We start from the raw sequence: 22,926 nt of genomic DNA on the forward strand, positions 1-22,926 counted from the left end.
TTCAACTCCATTGGAGTGACGAAAAGCAAATGGCATATGCTACCATACTGTATGTCACCAAAAGGCCAAGGACATGGGCCCGACGTGAATCATACTGTCTGCGTGGGCCACGAGACCCTGACACTCATTACTAGCCCACAGGGCAATGGTCAATATTTGGCTCGCAGCGACGTCACTCCTTGAAGATGACTAACGGGTCCCGTACCTACTAAGGACGGTATATAAGGGCCCTATGCCTAAGGGGAGGCCAGTCTTGTATCTTGCCTCAAATAGGATCGTTGGTTAGGGCGTACTACCAGTGCGACCAGCGGGTGACCGGCAAGACCAAGCAAGGGTTACTGAACGGCTGCGCCCCCGACTTATCCGGTGAAGTGTCCGCTGGATTTTTATATGTCATGCAAGGGTTTATTGTTCTTGTTGTATGTCGTGTGGGTCTCTTTACAATAAATGTATTTAAAGTAAGGTTGCCTTAATGAAATTAAGAATGCAAAGTAACTTTCCACTGTCCTTTATTAGCGTACAACGGGTTTCAACGCTTGTTGAAACCGGTTGTAGTAAGGTTGTGAAAGTAACTTTCCACTGTCCTTCATTAGCGTTGAAACCTGTTGTACGCTAATAAAGGAAAAAGGAGATGATTTATTATGTACCTGATGATGACGCTTGAGCATTGAAACCGGTTGTACGCTAATAAAGGACAGTGGAAAGTTACTTACTATTCTTAATTTTTCATTAAAAGAATTTCCACAAGGTTGAGCCAGGAACAATTGAATAAGGTTGCCTTCATACATTATCGACCCGACCTTCCCCATGTCCATATGTCCCTAGCAACATATTGGTGTCTGGTGTCCCGGTCTCTGTCAATGTCTGTTAGCACCAGAGAGAAAATAATAATAAGGAATACGGTATATATAAAATTAAGATTTGCTCTTTCAGTAATTCGAGGACTATTTTCCACTTCCTCAGAAATGGGTTTCTGCTAGAATGGTTCTCTCTGGCATTGACCGCGTACCGCGATGGGTGTGATGTTGTATGAAGCATTGGTAATATATTTGTAGCCATGGAGTCGTCTCCATCCATGGAGCCCTCTACGATGTTGCCCAAACGAGAGTGTTATGCCAGCCAGGAAGCCTTGAACTCTTGGTCATACTGCCATTGGTTCAGAAAGGGATAAGCTTTAATGTTGTCAAAGCCCAACCGTTCCCGACACGTGCAAATGGCTCACAGTAGCCATAATAATGCATCCCGACTCACTTTACTTAGGTGTGCCCGCAAATCGTGATCAATTTGTTGGTCTACCGGCTGGATACTCTTTGCAGTGTACGAACGGCAATACCCTGATCTGTCCTCCCACCTATCCTATCCTTACCCCTAGCGCCAACTCATGCAATATCACGGTGTTTCTCGGTGTCACCACTAAAAGAAAGCAACATTGTCAACTTAAGCTAGCAGCTCCTCCTTTTGCTGTGTACGTGAAAGGCGAGCGCCCCGGCAAATGGTACCATAGTGTAAGCAAGGTTACTAAGTTAACTGTCCAATGTCTTGATAAATATAACGTTCTTGATATCTCAGGGCAAGGGACCATTATACTGGCATGCAGGTGTTCAGCAAACGATGACACTCATTACTCTCCCCCCCCTGTGTCAGTAACATTCGCACCAAACTCTTCACCTGCAATCCATGTGCCTACATTTCCTGTTTTATAGATGTAGGTACCCTTGTTCCCTCTTTTTGTAAAAATATCTGTATTTGCACCCCAGCAAGTGGTTCTGTCCTTATTGTATGTTATATTTTTTTTCAATTCATGTTCATTGGTCTGTATTGTGTTCTGTATATTATCATGTATAATGATTAGTATTGCCATGTCCCTTTGAAAACCGGGGTGATGTTGCAAGGACATGGGCCGTATGTGCATCATCCTGCCTGCGCAGGCCACAAGAACCTGACACTCAATACCTCCCCCCAGGGCAATGATCAATGTTTGGCTCGCAGCGACATCACTCCTTGAGGATGACTAACGGGTCCCGTACCTGCTAAGGACGGTATATAAGGGCCCCATTCCTAAGGGGAGGCCAGTCTTGTGTCTTGCCTCGAATTGGATCGTTGGTTACTGCGTCCTACCAGTGTGACCTGCCAGCAACCATGAAGGGGATCGTAAGCTAGGGCATGCGACCAGCCGGCGACCGGCAAGACCAAGCACGGGTTACTGATCAGCTGCACGCCTGACTTATCCCGTGAAATATCCGCTGGATTTTTATGTGTCATGCAAGGGTTTATTGTTCTTGTTGTATGTCGTGTGGGTCTCTAGACAATAAATGTATTTAAAGTAAGGTCGCTTTCATACATTATCGACCCGACCTTCCCCACCTATGTCCCTCGCGACAGTGTAACAACTAGGTTCTCCACAGCAAGGAAAATCCTTGACATCATCTCTTAGCAGGAGGACTGAATCCCCATTCTCATGCACAAATGCGTATATGAGATCAAGTGCACATGTGGGAAGTCCTATATTGGCCAAATAGGGAGGTCCATTGGATGCAAGACCAAGGAGCACCAAAGGGCCACAGACAGTAAACAGTTCCGACTCTCAGCAATTGCCGAATGTGTGTGATCGGAACCCAGACACAACATTAAGTTCATTCAAACTAAAGTGCTGGCTAGGGAGAGGTTTGATTTTCCGAGACTCATAAGAGAAGCGGTAAAAATAATGAAGAATCCCAACAATTCCAACGGTGAGGATGGCTACACCCTGACTTCCACATAGAGAAGGGTGATTCCTAATCACCACCAAGAAGGAGCCAATCAGAGAACTCCAGGCAAGTCAGCGTCTCCTATTATATTCAAGTATAGAAGCCAAATGGTGATGCAGTTCATTTCGACCTGAAGATACCTCCAGGACTGGGGGAGAAACAGTTGTCCATCAACACGATTGTAATTCCTGGAAGCAGCATGAATCCTTCATATTTAGTGCTGATAAATCAGCATATTTTTACCCAGTCTTCACAGAAAAGTTTTAACTATTTAAAAATTAGCAGTGCTCGGGTAAATAAAATGCAAATAGTGCATAACTGTAATTGCCAATGGCTCGGAAAATGTCTTCATGTTTGGTATCTGTAAATAGTTAAATCCTTACAACTTCAAAAATGTTAAAATATTGTTGGTGGAATACACAGAAAATAAAAGACTTGAAATATCAGGAACCTTTCAGCCCTATTGTTAGAGTAAGATGAGAAGTTTAGCTGTTTTCTCAGTGTGGTAATGTATAAGAAAAATTGTCTCATCATCATGGAGTTAGGTCCCATAGGAGTTGATTCCGTTTTATGTGTATAGGTTCCTTGTTTATATCTTTGGAGAAAATCTGTATTATCTTCAGGCTTATTTTGTTTTCTCTATCTGTGATGCATGCTGCTTGCTTTTTTTTACAGAATAAAGGAAAGAAAAGTAAAGTTCCTCCTGAAAAGGAAGAGTACTCGTCATCTAACTCTTCTGATTCTGAGAGTTCTGAGGATTCTGATTTGCTGTCAGATGATGATTTAATGAAAGGGGAAAAGGTGAGCAAAATTTTCAGCTTCAGTTTGTAGAGTATTAATTACATGTTGAGTGGAACCATGTAAGACAAGCATAATTTGTTCTGCAATATTTCTCTTAAAGCAAAACACGCCTTCATTGAAACATTTATTGCACATAAATTAATGTAAAATACCTTTATGAGTTCCCTGCCAGAAAAAATAAATAATGAGCAAAATGTTTTTAAGAAAATTTTGTATCCATTGTTTAGAATCCTGGGTCTTGCTCATATTTTCTTTTATTGTGGAATGAACTGATCCGGAATGTGCACTCTATTTGTGTAAACAAAAAAAGAAATTAAATAATTAGCTTATTATTTCTCTTATTATATTACTATTTGTCATATTTTATTATCTTTTACAAGAAATCATCCTGGAGACATTTGTTTTCGCTGACACATTTTGCATTGCATATTGTGATGTAACAGTTTCCCATAAAATCCACACCACGCCAAGAGTTGATGCCTTGCAAATATTCTTTTGTATTCAAACTTGCAGCTTTTGAACTAATGTTGTTCTCGTATGTACAGAACATTTCTCTTCCTGAATCACTTGCTGCATTATGTTTTCCTAGAAAAATTAGCAATGTTCATACCTATATCTAATTTTTGTAAGTTTAAATGCAGTGCTGTATTTCAATATTATCTCTTTAGATCTCCTGAGGCTGATCAAATTAAACTTTATGTTTCTGTTCTTATTTTGATAGTGCTGAAAGTTGTATCAAAGTCAAACATTTTCTATGCGTTTAGGATATGACACTCTCATAGAGCTTATGCTCGAGTTCCTGCAGACTGAGTTTATCTGAGTGATGGAAAATGGAAATATATTGATATTTTAGGTTAATGTGAGGTGAGATGGAAGGATAGAAGAGATTAGAATAATATACAGTGGCAGGGATGAGAGCCAACGAGAGGTTGCCATAATATTGAATAATGAGGGAGGAAGAAACTTAGTCAACATAGAACAATCAACGGATAGAATATTACTTGGAGAGATAAAAGCAGAGCTGACGAACTTGGCCACTGTTCAGGTACACATTCTACCTAGAAATCATGAGGGGGAAGAAGTAGATAGGATATACCATTAGTTAGAGGACATAATCGCTTGTGTTCCAGCGGGGAAATATTTGATGGTGTTGGAGGATTGGAATCTGAAGATAGGCAAAGGGAGAGATGTTGATGAGGTGGGGGACTATGGTTTAGGCTTAAGGAATGACGGCGGGGAGAAAGCAACTGAGTTCTGCAGGAGATAGGTGTTAGTCATTACCAACACCTTGTTTTAGACATCCCCGGAGGCATAGGTATGCATGGAAAAAATACATTTTATGTATATTTCTGATGTAATGAGGTAATTTGTGAGGTTAAAGATGAATGAGAAAATGATAAGGACAACTAATCTTTATGTTTCTAACAAGCGTAATCTTTTTTCAAGATATGTACGAATGTGATCCCAAAAGTACCCGACCCAAGTAAGTAAACACAAAAGTTATGGAAAAAAATGTATTTATTTTTCAATATAATCTCCTTTCAGCTCCTTGTACTTTTCCTGTGGTGAGGTGGGGGACTTGTACTGGTGATGAGGTGGGGGACTATGGTTTAGGCTTAAGGAAAAGAAGAAAAAAAGAGCGATATCAAAAACTGCAAATGAAACCATAGGAACCTTTAATGGGAAAAGGAAACCGTGGTTCATGGATGAGATGAATGCAAAGATGGATAAGAGAAGAAAATGGAAGAGGGTAAACACAGAATTTGGCAGAAGGAATTACAAAGAGTTAAATATCAAATTGAGACGGGCACCAAATAATGGAAAACAAGCATGTTAGAAGATGCAGTGCAAGGATATGGAAAGTTTGCAGAGGAAGGATGAAATTAAAGCACTCTACAGCAAGGTTAAATCACTATCGGGAAGTAAGAAGGGAAGATGTATGCTAACAGTTAAGTGGGCAAGGGAAAAGGTGGGTAAGATAATAGTTGACACAGGAAAGATCCAAGAAAGATTCGCAACATTCCTGCGGAACCACTGAAATGTTTAGGAAAATGTGGGAGGAAGAGGCTATATAGGCTGATTCGTAGTAATTATGAGGAAGGAATCTGGCAAGAAGACTCTGTGAGATCAGTGTTAGTTCCTATTCCAAAAGAGGTAAAGGCTACATCATGTGAGAACTACCAGACAATAAGTTTGATATCCAATGCAGCTAAAGTTGCTCTCAAGATTATCAACAAAAGGATAGAGAGTAGGGCAAATGATTACTTAGGGGATGATCAGTTTGGGTTTAGGAAGGGGAGTGGCACTCAGGATACTATTGTGGTAATGAGGTGACTAATCAAGAGGAATATAGAATACAATCAGGACATCTTAGCCTGTTCCGTAGATTTTGAAAAGGCATTTGATAGAGTAAATTGAGAAAAAGTCTTGAGTATATTGAAGAAAATAGCAATAGATTGGAGGGACAGGAGGCTAATCTGCAATATGTGCTTGTCTCAGACTGCTCAAGTGCGAGTGGGGAATGGGGAGTCCGGATGGGCTGTGTTAGGAAGAGGTTTGAGGCCGGGGTGCCCATTGTTACCGGTGCTGTTCAATGTATATTTGGAGGAAATGATTAAAGAGAGGCATGGGATGAACTGGAGGTAGGAACGAAAGTTGTAAATCGTAAAATCAGTTGGGCATGCTGATGACCATGCTTTTTTGTTTGTAAGTCAGCCAAGGGGTTGCAAGCATTACTTAGTGAATTGGAAATTCAGTATGACAGATATGGGATGAGATTCCACATTAATAAAGTAATGGTTATGCGATTTTCTAGAAAGATAAAGGATAAGCTAAACATTAAAATAGGAGGGCACTAACTGGAGCAATTAGAACAGTTTATGTATCTCGGAAGTGTTCTGGATCAAAATGGTCAAGGTAATAGGGAATAATGTCTGGGGAGGATTACGTTAAAGGGGACAACTTGAATATCAAGGAATAAATAAATATGTTTTCATAAAAATATAAGGTCACCTTACTTTTTTAACACACCTCGTATAACCTGTAATAATAATCATTTATAGAAAAGATGGCCACGGTGAAGTTAAATGTTGTTGTTGACACCTCTCTGAGGAACACATCTGGGAAAGATTACCTTTTGTCTGATTCCTACCCTTCAACCTAACTGGCTTGGGTTATACTACCAGAAGCAGTTATCATCATTGCTCACATCAGCACAGCTCTCAGAGTCATCAAAATGCACCAGGCAATCCACCATATTAAGGTTTTAGCCTATGTTAAGAGATGTATGCTTTACACTATTAAAATACTTAAGAATGTGCAAAGTTAAGTTTTAGTGATATTATACTTGTCACTGATGTGTTATTTGATGATGAATTTTGAGAGTATCCTCTTAGGGAATGATGGAAAAAAAGAATCTCTTTAGGTGTGTTTGAGTATGTTACTAGAGTATTTTAAATATTATGAGGTGTAATTGCTAAATAAATAACTTTAATGAGTATTCTAATCAAATTCATGGTCCTTTATTTCAGGTAAATGTTAGGAAAAAAGAGAGATATGCTGAATATGAAACAATGATGAACACTAATGGTGTCAAGAAATATGAATGCCCCGAGTGTGGGAAAAAATATCGAGCTGGCAGGAAATTAAGGGAGCACATTGATGCGCACAAGTATGGAAAACGTTTTAAATGTGAGACATGTGGAAAACTCTTCAGCACTAAGAGTAATTTGAAATCGCACCTTGATGTTCACATTCAGACACGACAGTCAGTTTGTGACGTATGTGGGAAGACATTTAAGACGAATAATCATTTAGTCACCCACAAGAGGACCCACGGTGAGAGAAAAATTGTTTGTGAAGTGTGTGGGAAAAAATTCATCACACCGAGTCATTTGAAGTGGCATCAGGAGATTTCTCACAACAAAGAAAAAACCCATCCTTGTGAGCATTGTGGGAAACTTTTCTCGAATTTGATATATCTGAGGAGGCACATTATTCTTCACAGCAGGAAAAAAGAGAAGCGGCATAGTTGCAGTGAGTGTGATTTTAAAGCTTACTTCCCAGCCAATGTTAAAGTGCATTATATGAGTGTGCACTCTGGTGAACGTCCTTTTAAGTGCTCCTTGTGTGAGAAGGGCTTCGTATTAAAAGCAAGTTTGGAACAACACATGAACACGCATACGAGAGAGAAGAATTATAAATGTGACATATGTGAGGCTGTGTTTACTAATATGTCATCTCTTGATAGGCACAAGAAAAGCCATTCAGGGAGGAAGGATTACAAGTGTGATATTTGTGGGAAGGATTACACTCAAAGCCACAATTTGAAGAACCACAAAAAGAAGCATGAACGTGCTTCCATGAAATGAGTCATGTGAAAAACATTATTTCATAATTATGAACATTGATTATTATCATAAAATTAAATGTGATGCTTATAAGTTTACAAAGAATACACACAGAGCAATAATTGGTTTATTCATGTTGCTCATTAGAACTTTTAATTTTTGTTTCAAAAATATCTTGCCAATTTTAGTATGGTTTGTATACATATTCATTCATTTTATCATAAAAGTTCCCTGTATAGGGTAATGGTAAAATAATGGAATAAATGAATGAAATGAAAAGTCAAATATTGATAATTTCATAAATTTCTTCAAAGAGGGATTTTTTTTCTTTCTTTTCTTTTAAAATTATCTAGGTATAAATATCGTCCTTCCTATTAAAATCTTAGGTAGACATTCTCATGTGTTATCTTCATTTGTACGTTTGCATAATGAGTGATGAGGACAGGAGCACTCTTTCCTACTTCTTCCATGAGCATCTCCGTGTCACTCTAGTGGTCACACATTTTTCAAACTTGTGGTCAGACATGTTATTTTTGCAAATTTAATAATAATTTGAGTGAAATTTTAAATATGTCCCCAAAGAGAAATCTGCCACAAGACAGCAGGAAGAGAATAAAAATAACCACCAAAATGTAAAGTAAAATAACTGTAAATTGGGAACAAGGGGTGTGTGTAACTGACCTAGCAACTAAATGTACAATTTGCGTTCTTCAAGAAAAGGGGCAAGACTGAGGAGATAAAAGCTTCAAAGAGGGTGGCAAGAGTATGCAGCAGTTATGTATTAATGATGTTGACAGGTTACTTCTCATGTAGATAAATTGAACAATCACATTCGTATTCTGATACATGATATCTTTGTTACACCATTGTGTAGTGCCAAATCTATTGCTCTTAAATTCTTTCCAATGAGCAAATATTTTAATTCATTAGCTAAGGCATCCAAGAAAACAATAAGATAGTATCTTATTGAAAATGAAAAAGAGGTTTCTTGTGATATTATGGTGGCAATTGCTCTAGTTACCCATCAAAACAAATGTTATTACTGATGTGTTGATATTAATTTGCGTAGGTGACTACCTCATGTAATATAAAACCAAGATCAACACTCCTGTATGGATTTTTCAATATAACACAGTATGAAGTCTTTCAATATAAAATACCAATCATTGAAGTCCATCGAGCGCTGTTTTGATAAGATAATGTTGGAGGAGCTGAAGACTCAAATGAAAATGATTAAAGAAAATATGTATATGCCTTTTTCTTTAAAAGTTCATATATATTATCTAATGATAATTCCGAGTTGCAATTTTACAAAATTTTGAAGTATCAGCAAAAGCTCATCTCTAGAAAGCATTCTGATGAAAAGGAATTAGGTATCTAGCATAATAAACTATTTCAATTCTTTTTTGTTTTCACTAATAGAGTTCGCATTTCTGGTTGCCTCATTCCATGGAGACAAAAAGATAAACATGATCCATGATACTAAACATTGTATTTGTAATAATCTTTGAATAAACCTTTACCTAATTTTTTCAGTGTGGAATGCATTATCATATTTTGAATTAAGTTATTTACAAAAAGTTGTTTCACTAAACAAGTGTTTCACTTAATGAGAGAGAGATCATGGATTGAATTATGCCTGTTGTATGAGGTTCCACTGTAATTTTTAAAGGTGTAGTCTTTAACCCTAAATAAATGTTATTCTAGAAAACAATGGACTAACAAAAATTCAAGGTTAATCCAAAAAAATCTCTTAGATTCACTCAACTTTGCATTAATCTCTATTTGCGTGATTTCTAAATAGCATCAAAATTCTTCTATTAAGGAATGATATTGTATTTGACAGAAGAGTAACAATGGCCTATCAATTCATTAGCTATTTTCACCATTATTGTGTTAACTTTTCCATTATCTTTTGCATTAGCTGCTACAAATGAATACATGAACATATTTCCTTTCATTAGTGAATCAATTCAATGAAATCACAATGAGATGGTAATGATGCGGAATACATCATTCAAAGGGTTTGACTATATGGCTTGTGAACAATGCACTAAGTGGAGTTCTTCCAATAAAACTGCTCTTGGTTCCCTTCCTTCTTCTTCCCTTCCTTCTACTTTCCGGATGACCCTCGTAATATCTGTATTAGAGCATAGTGTAAGCCAATATGTTTTGAAAACATTATACTATGGTTTATTCTACTCAAGTATGTCATATTGTATTGTAATATGGGGGTCTTCCTCCCTTCTTGATAAAGTGTTCATCATCCAAAAGAAGATAGTGAGAAGCATATACAAATTAAAGTATCGTGCTCATTGTCGCCCTTATTTCAAATCACTTGAACTGCTCACTGTACCTTGTGTATATATATATATATATATATATATATATATATATATATATATATGTATATATATATATATATATATGTATATATATGTATAAAATATGTGTTATATATGTAAAAAAGAATACGGCAAATTTTATTAGGAACAATAGCTTTCATACACACTAAACCAGGAGATGTAAGGACATTCATGTCAAAATAACAAACCTCTCACTGGCATCCAGAGGGCCGGAGGTCATGTGTTCAAAATTGTACAATAACTTACCCGCAGATATTAAAAATATAGAAAATTTATATCTTTTAAAAAAAACCGTATTAGCATACTTAATAGAGAAGTGTTTTTACAGTGTAAATGAGTATCTGAGCTGTGGGTTATAGCATTTCTTTTGTGATATTGTCATCTCTTTTTTTGTGAAATTGTTTTCTTTTCTATGACGTGCTCTATATACATGTATAATGATTGTATCATGATATATTGTGTCCTCTGGGTAAATATATAAAATAAAAAATAAATAATAAAATAAAAATAAATGGGGTCCCCGTTACCACCACTACTTGATGGCCTGTACACGAATGAATTTGAAAGGAAAATATTCAGCAGCCCCTCAATTTTTACGAAGAATATTCACTGTTGGTTTCTTTACGTAGACGATATTTTTGCTATATGGGCAGACACTGTAAGACAGTCAGAAAATTTTATGAATTACCTAAATTCCCAATGCAAAAATATCAGTTTCACTTGTGAGAAAGAACAAAATAATAAACTAAATTTTCTATATATCACAGTGTTGAGAAAGGGATGGGGCTTTGAATTTTCAATTTTCCGGCAAAGTACCACCAAAGACCACATCATCCCCTTCAACTCCTGCCATCAGATATCTCACAAGCTTTACGCTTTTCATTTCCTACTAAACATAGAGTCACTTGTAAGGACTTGAGTGCTATATATTAGGGCGATTCGAAAAGTAAGCTCCCTTATTTTTTTTCATGAAAAATCAAATATATTCTCAACTTTGCGTACATCGTAGGAAAGGATGAGCATTAAGCTATATTTCTGCATAGTGGCCTTGATAGTCAATCACTTTATGCATCCTTGTAAGCAGCTTTATATTACCGGCATCGTACCTTTCTCCCCCCCACGTCGTGAAGCCAACTGACGACTGCTTCTCCTATATAAATTCATCACCATTCAGTGGAAGTGTACGGTGATAAGTGTATGGGCATCAAAAACGTGCGGAAGTGGTGCTGAGAGTTTTTTGAAGGCCGGGAAAACTTCCACGATAAGCAGCAGTCGAGGTGGCCGAGTTTGCCAGAATCAATGGTGGCTCCAATTGACAAAATGGTGGGCAATAACCGGAGAATTACCCTTCATGAGAAAAAGGACGTCCTTAATGAAGAGAGTGAATACTTCTCCTTGCAGGATATTGTGTTGGAGGTCCTCTGTTACAACATGGTGTCTTACCAAAGGAATGTGTTTGCATCATGAAAATGCACGTCCACATGTGTCGTCTCGAACGACCACCCTACTCAATGAATTCGGCTGGGATATCATTGAGGACCCTCCTTACAGTCCGGACGTTGCCCCCATCAACTATCACTTGTTTCCCCGCTCTTAATACATACCTTGTGGGACAGAAATTAAAGTCAGAAGAGGAAGTGCAAGAACTAGTCATCAGTTGGCTTTGAGATGCGATGGGAGAAAGGTACATTGCCAGTATTAAAAAGCTGCTTACAAGGATGCAAAAAGTGAATGATTGTCAAGTTGACTGTGTAGAAAAATAGCTAAATGCTCAGCCTTTCCTATTATGTACACAAAGTTAAGAATAAATTTAATTTTTCATGAAAAAAAATGAGACATTTTTCAAATTGCCCTCTTATTATATGCATCTCAAAGATATGTCTCAAGAATGTAAATAATAATTTAAATAGGGATGTGAGATAGTGCTGACAAACACAAGGAAAACATAAAAATGAAACTCAAACATATTCAAAATTTTCAGTGGCTATATAAATCCCCTCCCATTGACTACAACCTTGATGTGGTTGAAGGGCTTGTGCGTTTCAATCTCCCCTAGGACTATTTGGGCGGGAGCAATGATAATTGCCCTAGGTAGGGTCACCAATGCCAGATAGTTTGAAGGTTAGGAGCCAGATGAAAGATAGTATAAGCAGTGTGGCAGCTGCGATGGCATCTGATCTCAGTGGGGTAGCCATTGAGAGATGGCTACTGTGAATTGGTAATTCAGTGCAATAAATATGGGATGTGAATAAATTCTAATAAAACAAAGATTATGTGGTTTTCAAGAAAGATTAAGGTTAACATTAAAATAGAAGGGCAAAAACTAGAAAAGATGGAATAGTTTTGGTATCTCAGGAGTGTTTTGTACCAAAATGGTCCATAAGCAGTAGGCATGTGAGAAGAATTGCACTAGGCTCTCACAAGGAGGAGGGAATTGATGAGAGGAACGTTTAGCAAGGATCTTAAGGAAAGACTCGTGAAAACTGATATAGAGCATAGTTATGTATGGCGAGGAAACATGGTCACTAAAACAGGATGATAGACATAGATTGAAGGCTTTTGAAATTTGGGTGTGGAGGTGTAATGGATGGAAAGGAAAACAAATGAAGAAATGCTAGGTATGGGGGTGTGGAGAGGTGATTTTTGGGAGAAATCATAAGGAGGCAGGAAAAATGGATGAAGGGCATACTGATCGGCAGGGGGATGTTGAAGACTGTGAAACAGGGGATAATGTTAGGCAAACTACGAAGGAGCAGGAGTCGGGTAGGGATGTTGGAAGGGAGGAAAGAAGTACCCAGAACTAAACAGGGTTTATTGTGGAGAAGGTTGTTGTATTGTGTTTTGTTAGGAGACAGGGGGAATGTCGCCACACGGTTTGGTAGTTATCGTCCATGCTTCACCTACCTTGACCGGTAGATTACTTATAATAACAATAATCGCCGGAATTGAAGAGACGAGATTTAACACTTAAACAAAAAGAAAATAGGAAAATAGAAATTTTGCCGAAATCGTATTTCGAAACCATTTCGCCCGCATGTTTCACCACATTCTGCTTCTAAACCTATGACATCTTGGAAAAAAATTATAATCATTTACCAGGAGGCATAAAAAAATCAGATGCTTAAATCTAGGTTAAAATCTTTTTTAATCAAGAGTTGCTCTTATGACCTAAATGGGCATTACTCGTCAATGCATGACAACCTGTAACCATTTATATTTTATTATAACCTTGCATGAATAGCGTTTTTGTTTTTAAATGATATATCTTATATTTTATCATTGCGAAATAACGATATGAAATCATATAAAATAATGCTAATGAAGGATCTCAGGCTTTCCCGGCGAATAGTATTCAGGAATTTTTCTCGGGTTTCCAACCGGGTCAGGTTTCGGAGTACCGACGTTTCGATGGCTGACTCTGCCATCGTCTTCAGGGTTGAAGACGATGGCATTGGCCATCGTGGGCTGGCAAAAGATGGGATGGCAATTCTTCAACCCTGAAGACGATGGCAGAGTCAGCCATCGAAACGTCGGTACTCCGAAACCTGACCCGGTTGAAAACCCGAGAAAAATTCCTGAATAAAATAATGCTGTTCACTGTAAATTAGTCAGGTCGATTCACTTGTTACATTTAAAATTTGAAGAACTAAAGTAACTGCAGGCATAGGAAATATTGTCGCAAAACTATTTTAAGTGTCAAGCGAAAGCGGACTCAAAACATATTTCATTGACACGTTTTAGCCAAAGCTGAATATCAATTCCATCTCTAGTAGTTTCAAATATCAACTTGAATGTTCATTGGTCCAATCGCAACACGATATCCTTATTCGATTGGTCATTCGGAAAAACAGAGAGGCATGGGTTGTGCACTTCTAATTCAGTTGCAAAACAAAACAGCGTCATTACACATTTCAAAGTTATTTTCGGTAGACGCATAAATAATATAAAGCTGGTTTCGATTGCATGAGTTTTTTAGTCATTTGAATGTTTTTTGCGGCACGACATTGATAGAAGACACTTATTTACTTCGAAATATGAGCCTATGGCCGTGAAGTGTACGTTTTATCCTGTTTCAATGTTTTATTTGGCGCTCAAAAAGTGAAATGGAAGATGACAAGAGATTCACTGTTTGTCGGCTTTGTTTGTGTCCTAGTGACTCGTTGATTAATATCTATGAATATTATGATGGATACACCCCGGCGGATGTAATCTCTGAATTTCTGGAATTCGAAGTGAGTAAAAAGCGTAATTAGAACGCTTTTTTCATTTATATGTAAAGTGATTACACTTCATACATAATATTCATAGTGTCTGGCATATTTTAGTACTTATTTTCCAAGTCTGTGTATTGGTCAAAAACTTTCCAAAAAATAATGGAATATTTCTCAGGAGTAGACGAACCACCTTACTACTTCCAGAAATATTTTCTCTAAAAACAAAAACGCATTAGTGGTAGCTGTCTGAAATGAGATGAATACTGTCAACTTAGGCCAAAGTTTGTTTATTTGCTTCATGTCATTCATACCTTGTACAATAAAACTTGATGTAACAGTGACGCACAACTACAATTACAACTTCAGCTGTGAATAAATTATTAAATCATTATGAAGCCACTTCAGTCAAGTGTACTATTCAAAATTAGGGAACAGTACATTGGGATATTGAGAGAGGGGGATCTTTTGAGTAAGTTAAGGGTAAAAATTGGTTGAATGTCAATGTGTTGGTGGACTAGACGATTCTCTGGACGAGTTTATTCTTTCTAATAGTCATCATCCTATTGGGCATGTACTAGTATACTGATTTCAGTGAATAGGAAAGTGGTAGAAGTAATGATAAATAATAAAAAGCTGTGAAAATTGTAAAAATCTGTAAAATTGTTAAAAAAAATTGTTGTTGGTAGGTATAGAATATTTTCTAACTGCAATAACGTGGATATGTAGCAAAATTGTCATGCTACAGTTACTATTAAAAGAATCAAGGACAGCAGCGCTGGTCCTTTCTCAACCATGTAAGTAATCCTTATAGGTGTGCCATTCTTTGAAGAAATCAGTTTTCACTCTGAATGAGTAAATAGTAGTTCTGGCCCCAGAATTAATAGAAGATGTGCAAAGCTTTTAATGCAAATGTATTTTCACACTGAGGTTAACTATCAAAAATTTAACATTTTGAGTGAGTTAAATGTATTAATGCTCCCTATCTTTTTTCTTATGTATGTTAGAATATCAATTTTTTTCTTCTGATTACAGATAGTGAATTGGATACCAAAGATTTGTTTAATCTGTTACTGTCATGGAAAATATGGATGATGTATCTTTTGAAAGTCAGATTTCTATAAAAAGTATACACATCTCCACCCTGTTGTGAGCTAACGTTTTTTTAATCACTTAATGTTTCGTATCACGATAGTTGCTTATGAAAAGTTCAACATCATCTTTGTGAGGATACCATTAGAGTGTTCCAAACCCCACTTAAATATGTTACCCCTGCATGGTATTTTTGACATTTTGTTGTTGCTGAGTACTGACTGAAACTTACCAGGTGTGCCATAAGTGATAACTCAAATGCTTTGTATGGGGATCACTAAGGATGTCTTTGTAAATGCATATTGATTGGTCTGGTTCAACTGTGGAGGAAATGTACATTTTTGAAGTTTGTAAGAGACATTTTAAAATTACAGGTGTCAACCGGAGACATATACCCTCAATGTGTTTGTGAGATATGCATGAGAAAACTGAAGGACTTCAAGGTATTCAAAGAACTCTGTAAGGTCTTCAAGGCATCAATAGACCGTGCATATGCTGCCAGACGTGTTTGTCCTCCTGAAAGCACTCCAATTGTGGTAAGGAAAATGTTGAGATTCAGCTTATTGAGAAGTTTCAGGCCACTTGGTAAACCATCTGTGCACTTGGGTTGGGGTCCTCCCAAGTTAGGCATATGTGGATTGTCTTTGGTACAATTTTTTAATGGTAGAACAAATTAAGGTTTGCACATGCTGGGCAAGGACCTAGCCACATTGACAAACTGATTCCACTTGGATCACTGAAATTAAGCAATGATGGGCTTGTGCGGACCCTGGATGGGTGACCTCCATGCTATTACAGTGATGTGCTTGTCCCATGTCGGTATCTGGAAGCCAGGTGTTAAACCTGGGTTGGTACAATGGTCCAAGAGATCTTATTGCCCAGGGTTACTGTCAGTTGGTAGAACATCTAGGGATTATGGGGGATATGTAGGGGAGATGATGTTGTAGTTATATGATTTCATAGTCATGTATCATTTATTGCTGATCCTCTATAAATTGTAATTAATATTTGTTTACACTCTGTTGTCTTCCCTAAAGTCATGAAATATGAGTTGTTCCCATCTACATAAAGGGTGAAAAATGCAACCCCTCAGAGCTATTTTCCTTACGATCATGCCTGATTTAGGTAATTTTTAAAAAATTATGATGAAATTACTGTTTACAATTTCCTGGAAAGCAATAACCTGCTTAGTTCCTTACGAAAGGGCTTTTGCTCAGGTAGCCCTATAACACAGACTTAACATCATGTTATCAGCATCATACTAAATGTTTTCGATAATTAGTCTAACATTTCATTGGTACTCTGTGACTTGACTAAGGCTTTTAATTGTGTTTACCATCCAGTTCTTTTGGAAAAACTAAAGTATCATGGATTTAATGGAGCAGGACTTATTATTTCAGTCTTAGCTATTGGGATGCTCACAGTGTGTTGCACTGGAAGTTTTGCAGTCTTTCTTGCGTCTAATACAATATGGTGTCCCTCAGGGCTCAGTTCTTGGTCTCAATCTCCAATGCTATTTTTTATGATGACTAATGACCTTCCCTGTAACACTGAGACCACTTACATGTTGTGTGCAGATGATGCAACCTTTGTACACGAAGACCCTAATCTAGAGGAATCAATTGGATATATGAATAATGGAATCAATGGATATATGATTTACCCAAGGTCCATATGCTATGTTTTTTTAACAGTTATCTTTGTTATGGCCTGGAAATCTGAGGCCATGCTGCATTTATGAAATGTCTTCATCCAACAAAAAAAGCCATCATGATAATTGCTAAAATTCTGCAACAGAACACTGCTCACCATTTTTTATAATAATGATTATTTTGATTGTGAAAAGCATGTACATCTATAAATTGTAAAATTATGTGAAATATAATTTACATTTATTTCCTACAAGATGTGAAATAATGATTATAACACCAGAGAAAAAATGATCTCTCCATGCGTAACTGGAAATGGAAAGAGGGTAAGGATCTTTGATGGAAGAGGGTTTGTATCTGTAGCAGTATTTGTGAATTTTATTTACCAAGAAAGGATGCTAGGTACCTATGTTAGAGAAGGGAGTGGTAAAGGTTATTGAAAAATTAATGTGGGTAATTAGGATTGCCCTCCCTATGTAGCACCGTGATGTTGCTAGATTTGTTAAAACGTTCTTATGATTATACTGAATGAATTGAATGTGGTTTTGGATAAAGTCAAATAGAAAAATCTCACTCCTTTGATGGGTAGATTGAGTCATGAAGTTATAACAAGAGAAATGTCAGAAATCACATGTATCTTTGTGTGTATATTTATATATCTACTCATGGTATGTTTTCTCTATTTCAGGCTGACCTAAGTCCTGTACCTTGCAGTATTGAAAAAATCCTTCCCATAGAGGTACTGTTGAATGTGTGTGTAAAATAGACAATTATTGCAGAATAACATGTGTTGATAGTTTTATTAATAATGTCCTTTGTTAATAGTTATAATTAGGATAAATACTTAATATGTGATCAGTTTTATTGTTAAATTAAAACCATGCATTTGATGGCATTCCATGATTTTTCCTTATCCTCTTTACAAATGAATTATTTTCTTGTCCTACTTAAAGTTTGGGTTCTTAGGGGGCTATTACGAACTGCACACTGCCGGTCGAGTTTGCCTGTCTGTGGTATGATAACGTTCGAACGGAGTCTCACTGACCAAAACAGTAACAAAAGGCAGAGTGACTCTGCCTGCTGGTTATACCATGCCATAATTGAGTCTCAGTGTGCAAAGCGATTATGAAGTAAGTTGTGAATGTTAGTCTATTTTTTCTCGTCTAAGAATTCAGTGCATTTTACTCTCTTCACCTTTGCATCCATTAATCAACAATTTTACACATTTTAATTCAGTATTCGTGTCACTTTAATGATTTTTGCCTAATAAATGTGTGTGCCTCTTTCTATGAAGGTTCCTGAATACCATTCCTCTGCTAATGAATGGGTAAAATCATTTTTGGGCCTAATGATTACGATAATTTTCATGCCTATAAAGCTTCCAGTTGCTCATAAAACTCTGATTCCTAGAGTAAACACGGTGACCGGTGGTGAGACTACGGTCCCCTCACTTGTAATAACAGTAGGTGGAGTTACAAAGTCTGACATCAGTTGAGTCCAACTGAGGAAGTGGCTGCGATCTCTAGTTCGTAATAGCCCCTTAGTATTTGAAAAGTATAGTGAATGTTTCTTAATTTCTTTTCTTACTGGTATCCTTATTTTTTTAACACATATATGTAATAAGGTTTCAGAGGAAGCCAAAGCTGACCATGGAGAATTGATTGTTCCTGATGATCCCATGGATTTTCCAATGGTAATTAACCATAAATTATCATTAAATGGAGAATGTTGGGCGTTACTTGTCCTCTGTCTGCTTTGGTCACATGGTATATCTGTCTATTTCAGTCAATGAAGAATTGTACCGTGAAATCACTAAATATTTCTTGTGTGAATGATAAGCAAATTATTTCACTCAACAGGAATCCACACCCTGGAGAGGTAAGCGTAGTCTTTTGTCATTAATTCATTATAGAGTAGAATATTGGTTAACCAAGTTCTGAGTAATCAAGGAACCTTATTGTCCACGGTAAAGATGTACCTAATCAAGTATGCATATACATAGTATTCCAATGCCTTTTGCTTTGACTGCACCCAGCTGGTTCACCATGAACAAATTATTAAAAACATTAAAAAGTTTTTATTAATTATACATTAATGAATTAGAAAAATGTAATTAAATTATTTATTATTAAAATTAAAATTATTTGAAAAAATTGTATGATATTAAAATAAAAAAAATTAATATTTATAATAATATAATTGGTTGATGGGAGGTTTATAATAGTTTAAAAATTAAAGCAGTCACCATGCAAATGGCTCAGAATTTTCCCTGGTGATGGAGAAATGTTCGCCAAGTATAGGATTTTACCGTTTTGGAACAAGGAATGGCCATGGGAAGAGTAATAGAGTTCTGCAGGAGACAGGGTTTAATCATATTGAAAACTTAATTTAAGCGTAACAGTAAACATAGGTATTTATGGAAATTTTCTGGGAGCTTACAGGAATATCCATAAGGCTATGTAATGTTAGACACTGATTTAAGGGAATACTTATATGACATTTTTACTAATTTTTTATTTTCTTGCATTACTTATGGTCTGAATTCGTAGCATTTCAAAAGTATAGTGAATTTTCTTTATTTCCTCTCTCTCTGGTTCCTTCACATTTTTTAAACAGTTCTGTAATTAGGTTTCAGAGGAAATCAAAACTGAGCGTGGAGAAGTGATTGTTCCTGATGATCCCATGGACATTCCAATGGTAATTAACCATCTTTTATCATCAAATGGAGAATGTTGGGTTTTACTTGTCCTCTGTCTGCTTTGGTCACATGGTGTTTCTGTCTATTTCAGTCAATGAAGAATTGTAGCGTGAGATTACTAAATATTTCTTGTGTGAATGATAGGCAAATTATTGCACTCGACATGAATCCACATCCTGAGGAGGTAAGCTTCGTCTTTTGTCATTGAGTCATTATTATTATTAGGTAATCTACCAGTTAAGGTAGGTTTTTGGATGGGCACAGCTACCAAATAAATATTTTGTGACTCCTAACAAAACACAATCCAGCAACCTAGACTACATCAGGTCCCACTTCATCTCTGAGTACTTCCTTCCCCCCTTCATCTTGTCCAACATCTCTATCCTGTTCCTTCCCTTTCCTTGTTTTCCTATCATTCTCCCCTCTATTACAGTTTTCAACATCCCACTGCTGATCAATACGCCCTTCATCCATTTTTCCTGCCTCCATAGGATTTCTCCCAACAAACCCCTCTCTTCGCCCACCATACCAAGTACTTGGTCATTTGTTTTCTTCTCTGTCCATTTCACCTTCTCCATTCTTCTCCACACCCACATTTCAAAAGCCTCCAATATACGTCTATCCTTCTGCTTCAATGACCATGTTTCCGCACCGTACATAGCTACGCTCCATATCAAATTTATACGAGTCTTTTATTAATATCCTCACCCAACATCCCTGTGATCAACTCCATCCTCCTTGTGAAAGCCTCTTTTCCTAGCGCAATTCTTCTCCTTACGTCCCGTTCTTCGTCCAATTCTTCTCCGTACTTCTTTGACCGTGCTGGTCCAAAACACTTCCGAAATGGGAAACCACCTCAATTATCATTCCCAAGACTAATATGATGGATAATACATTAAGTCATTACAGAGTAGAATATTGGTTAACCAAGTCCTGAGCTATCAAGGATCCATATTGTCCAAGGTAAAGGTGTACCTAATCAAATGTGAATCTACATAGTATTTCAATTCCTTTTGCTGTGACTGCATCTAGCTGGTTTGCCTCAGGCAAGCTAATCCAAGACATGTATAAGATTCAATAGTTAAGTGCATTGAAGTTCATGACACTATTGTTTTTCATTCTTAAAGTGATGCCATTTTTAACAAGAATGAAACTACATCACCACACCCTAAAAGTCTTTTTGTGATGAGGTCATTTGGTACTGTGATTTTGTTTCGAGCCCATACCATACCAGTTATAGAATGAAATGTTTTCTGTTTTGCACCAAGATGGTGAATGCAGGGGGAACATGAGTGAATAAATTGCATTAAGCCGAGAAACCTATCCCAAGGAGGAAGAATTCGATGACAGGATTTTAAGAAGAGACTCGTAAGTTTGATGGGAAGCTTGATTTTGTAAGGCCCTAAATATGGTCATAGGCGGAGGATGACAGGCATAGGCATTAGAAGCTTTTGATATGTGGGTGTGGAGAAGGGTGAAAAAGGTGATATGGACAGAAAGGAAAACAAATAAGTAAGTTCTAGGCATGGTGGGGAAGGAGAGGGGATTGCTGGGAGAAATCATAAGGAGACAGGAAAGGTGGATATGGAGCTTATTGATAGGGAAATGTACCAGCCCCTTACATTACTTTCTTTGGTTTCACCCACTAATCCTTTCTCCTGAGGCATGACCCTAACTTCAATGCTTGTTTTCCTTTCCATCTCTTTTACCTTTTCAATTCTTATTAACACTGGAATCTCAAAGGCCTCAAAATTATGCTTATCTTCAAATTTCGAGCCCGAAGAAAAAAATTCTTCATATCCAAATTTTCATTAGTTTTTCCGAACATCCTCGCTGTACTCATTATTATTACTCTATCTCTGTCATTAATTCTCTCTTCCTTGTGAAAGCTTCTTTCCTTAATACAATTCTTCTTCTTACATCTCGACTGCATTGACCATCTTGGTCCAAAATACTCTATGATATGTAAACTGTTCCTTGTGCTCTTGTTTATGGCTGCCAATTCAACATTTACACTTAGTCTTCCTCCTTGTAACATTCATAGCCTTTGTTTTGTTAAATTGATCCTAATACTTTTTTCTCACAAATATTTTTTAATGCTCTGTTCAGTGATTGCTACCCCTTGGCTGAACGTATAATTGATTATATATATTCCTCACCTACTTGCTCTTCTGCCTCCAGCTCTTTCTATGTCTTCCTAACCATTACCTCGTCATGTGCATTGAAAATCATGGGTAATAATGGACAACTCTTTCTATGCTAATACTTCACTAATTGTATTATGACCCTATGTAATGAATTCCAACGTGTATGATGAATGGATATTCAATATAATTTGTGTTAATGTTTTTTCCAGCTTCATGGTGATAATGCAGCAACTGAAGAAATCAAGGAAAAGTTTTCGTGTGATGATAATGGAGTATGCATCAAGGAAGAAGATGATTCAAGCAGCGAGGATTATAGCACGATGGTAATTTATTGCAACAAACTAGGAATATTTTTGGCAGTACTCAATAATTGTTGTATCTATAGTCTATTTGATGTTCCTCAGTGAATCATCTATGGTGCTCTTGCTAGAAGCATGTGCATCTTAGCGTATTGTGCTGTTGAAGTAAAGTTGAATTGAATTTCAGGATGAAGAGGGAGACACATGTGGAGCAGATGAAGAGAATGTTGAAAATGAGAAGCAAATCCACAAAGGGGAACAGTTGCCTGTCAAAACTCATGTTGTCCTGCAAGGAAATTCAGTTGTGAGTTATGAATTGGTCACATTATCCTAAGTTCCATGTTTCTGTGATTTATCAAAAAATAATTGGGGGAAATGATTACAACAAATCACAAATAAATATATTTAACAATATGTTGCGTGCTCTTCCTAGTTACCTCTTAAGTTGTTCATTTGAATCATTCTGGGGGTAAGAATGTCTTAATAAGAGTTCTGTTTTTCGCTTTCCTAAATTTCCATTTCACTAACCAACCCCTTACATCAAAATCCAAGTTACTGAAATACAGT

At 37.0% G+C, this 22,926-nt stretch overlaps 1 protein-coding gene across 3 annotated transcripts in view; it reads left to right on the top strand.

The window, feature by feature from the left end:
- The window catches only part of LOC139694843 (uncharacterized), a 257,773-nt gene that overhangs the window by 183,767 nt on the left and 51,080 nt on the right, over positions 1–22,926 (top strand). For all 3 annotated transcript variants that reach the window (XM_071593364.1, XM_071593363.1, XM_071593365.1), the window contains 9 exons: positions 3,423–3,548; positions 15,941–16,102; positions 17,904–17,954; positions 18,840–18,908; positions 19,001–19,093; positions 19,844–19,912; positions 20,005–20,097; positions 22,270–22,383; positions 22,547–22,663. In XM_071593364.1, coding sequence (XP_071449465.1) covers positions 3,423–3,548; positions 15,941–16,102; positions 17,904–17,954; positions 18,840–18,908; positions 19,001–19,093; positions 19,844–19,912; positions 20,005–20,097; positions 22,270–22,383; positions 22,547–22,663 — 894 coding nt within the window. The remainder of the gene's footprint in view (positions 1–3,422; positions 3,549–15,940; positions 16,103–17,903; positions 17,955–18,839; positions 18,909–19,000; positions 19,094–19,843; positions 19,913–20,004; positions 20,098–22,269; positions 22,384–22,546; positions 22,664–22,926) is intronic.

This window comes from Hetaerina americana, unplaced genomic scaffold, assembly GCF_022747635.1.
Source record: "Hetaerina americana unplaced genomic scaffold, ioHetAmer1.1.p SCAF_57, whole genome shotgun sequence".
Lineage (NCBI taxonomy): Eukaryota > Metazoa > Arthropoda > Insecta > Odonata > Calopterygidae > Hetaerina > Hetaerina americana.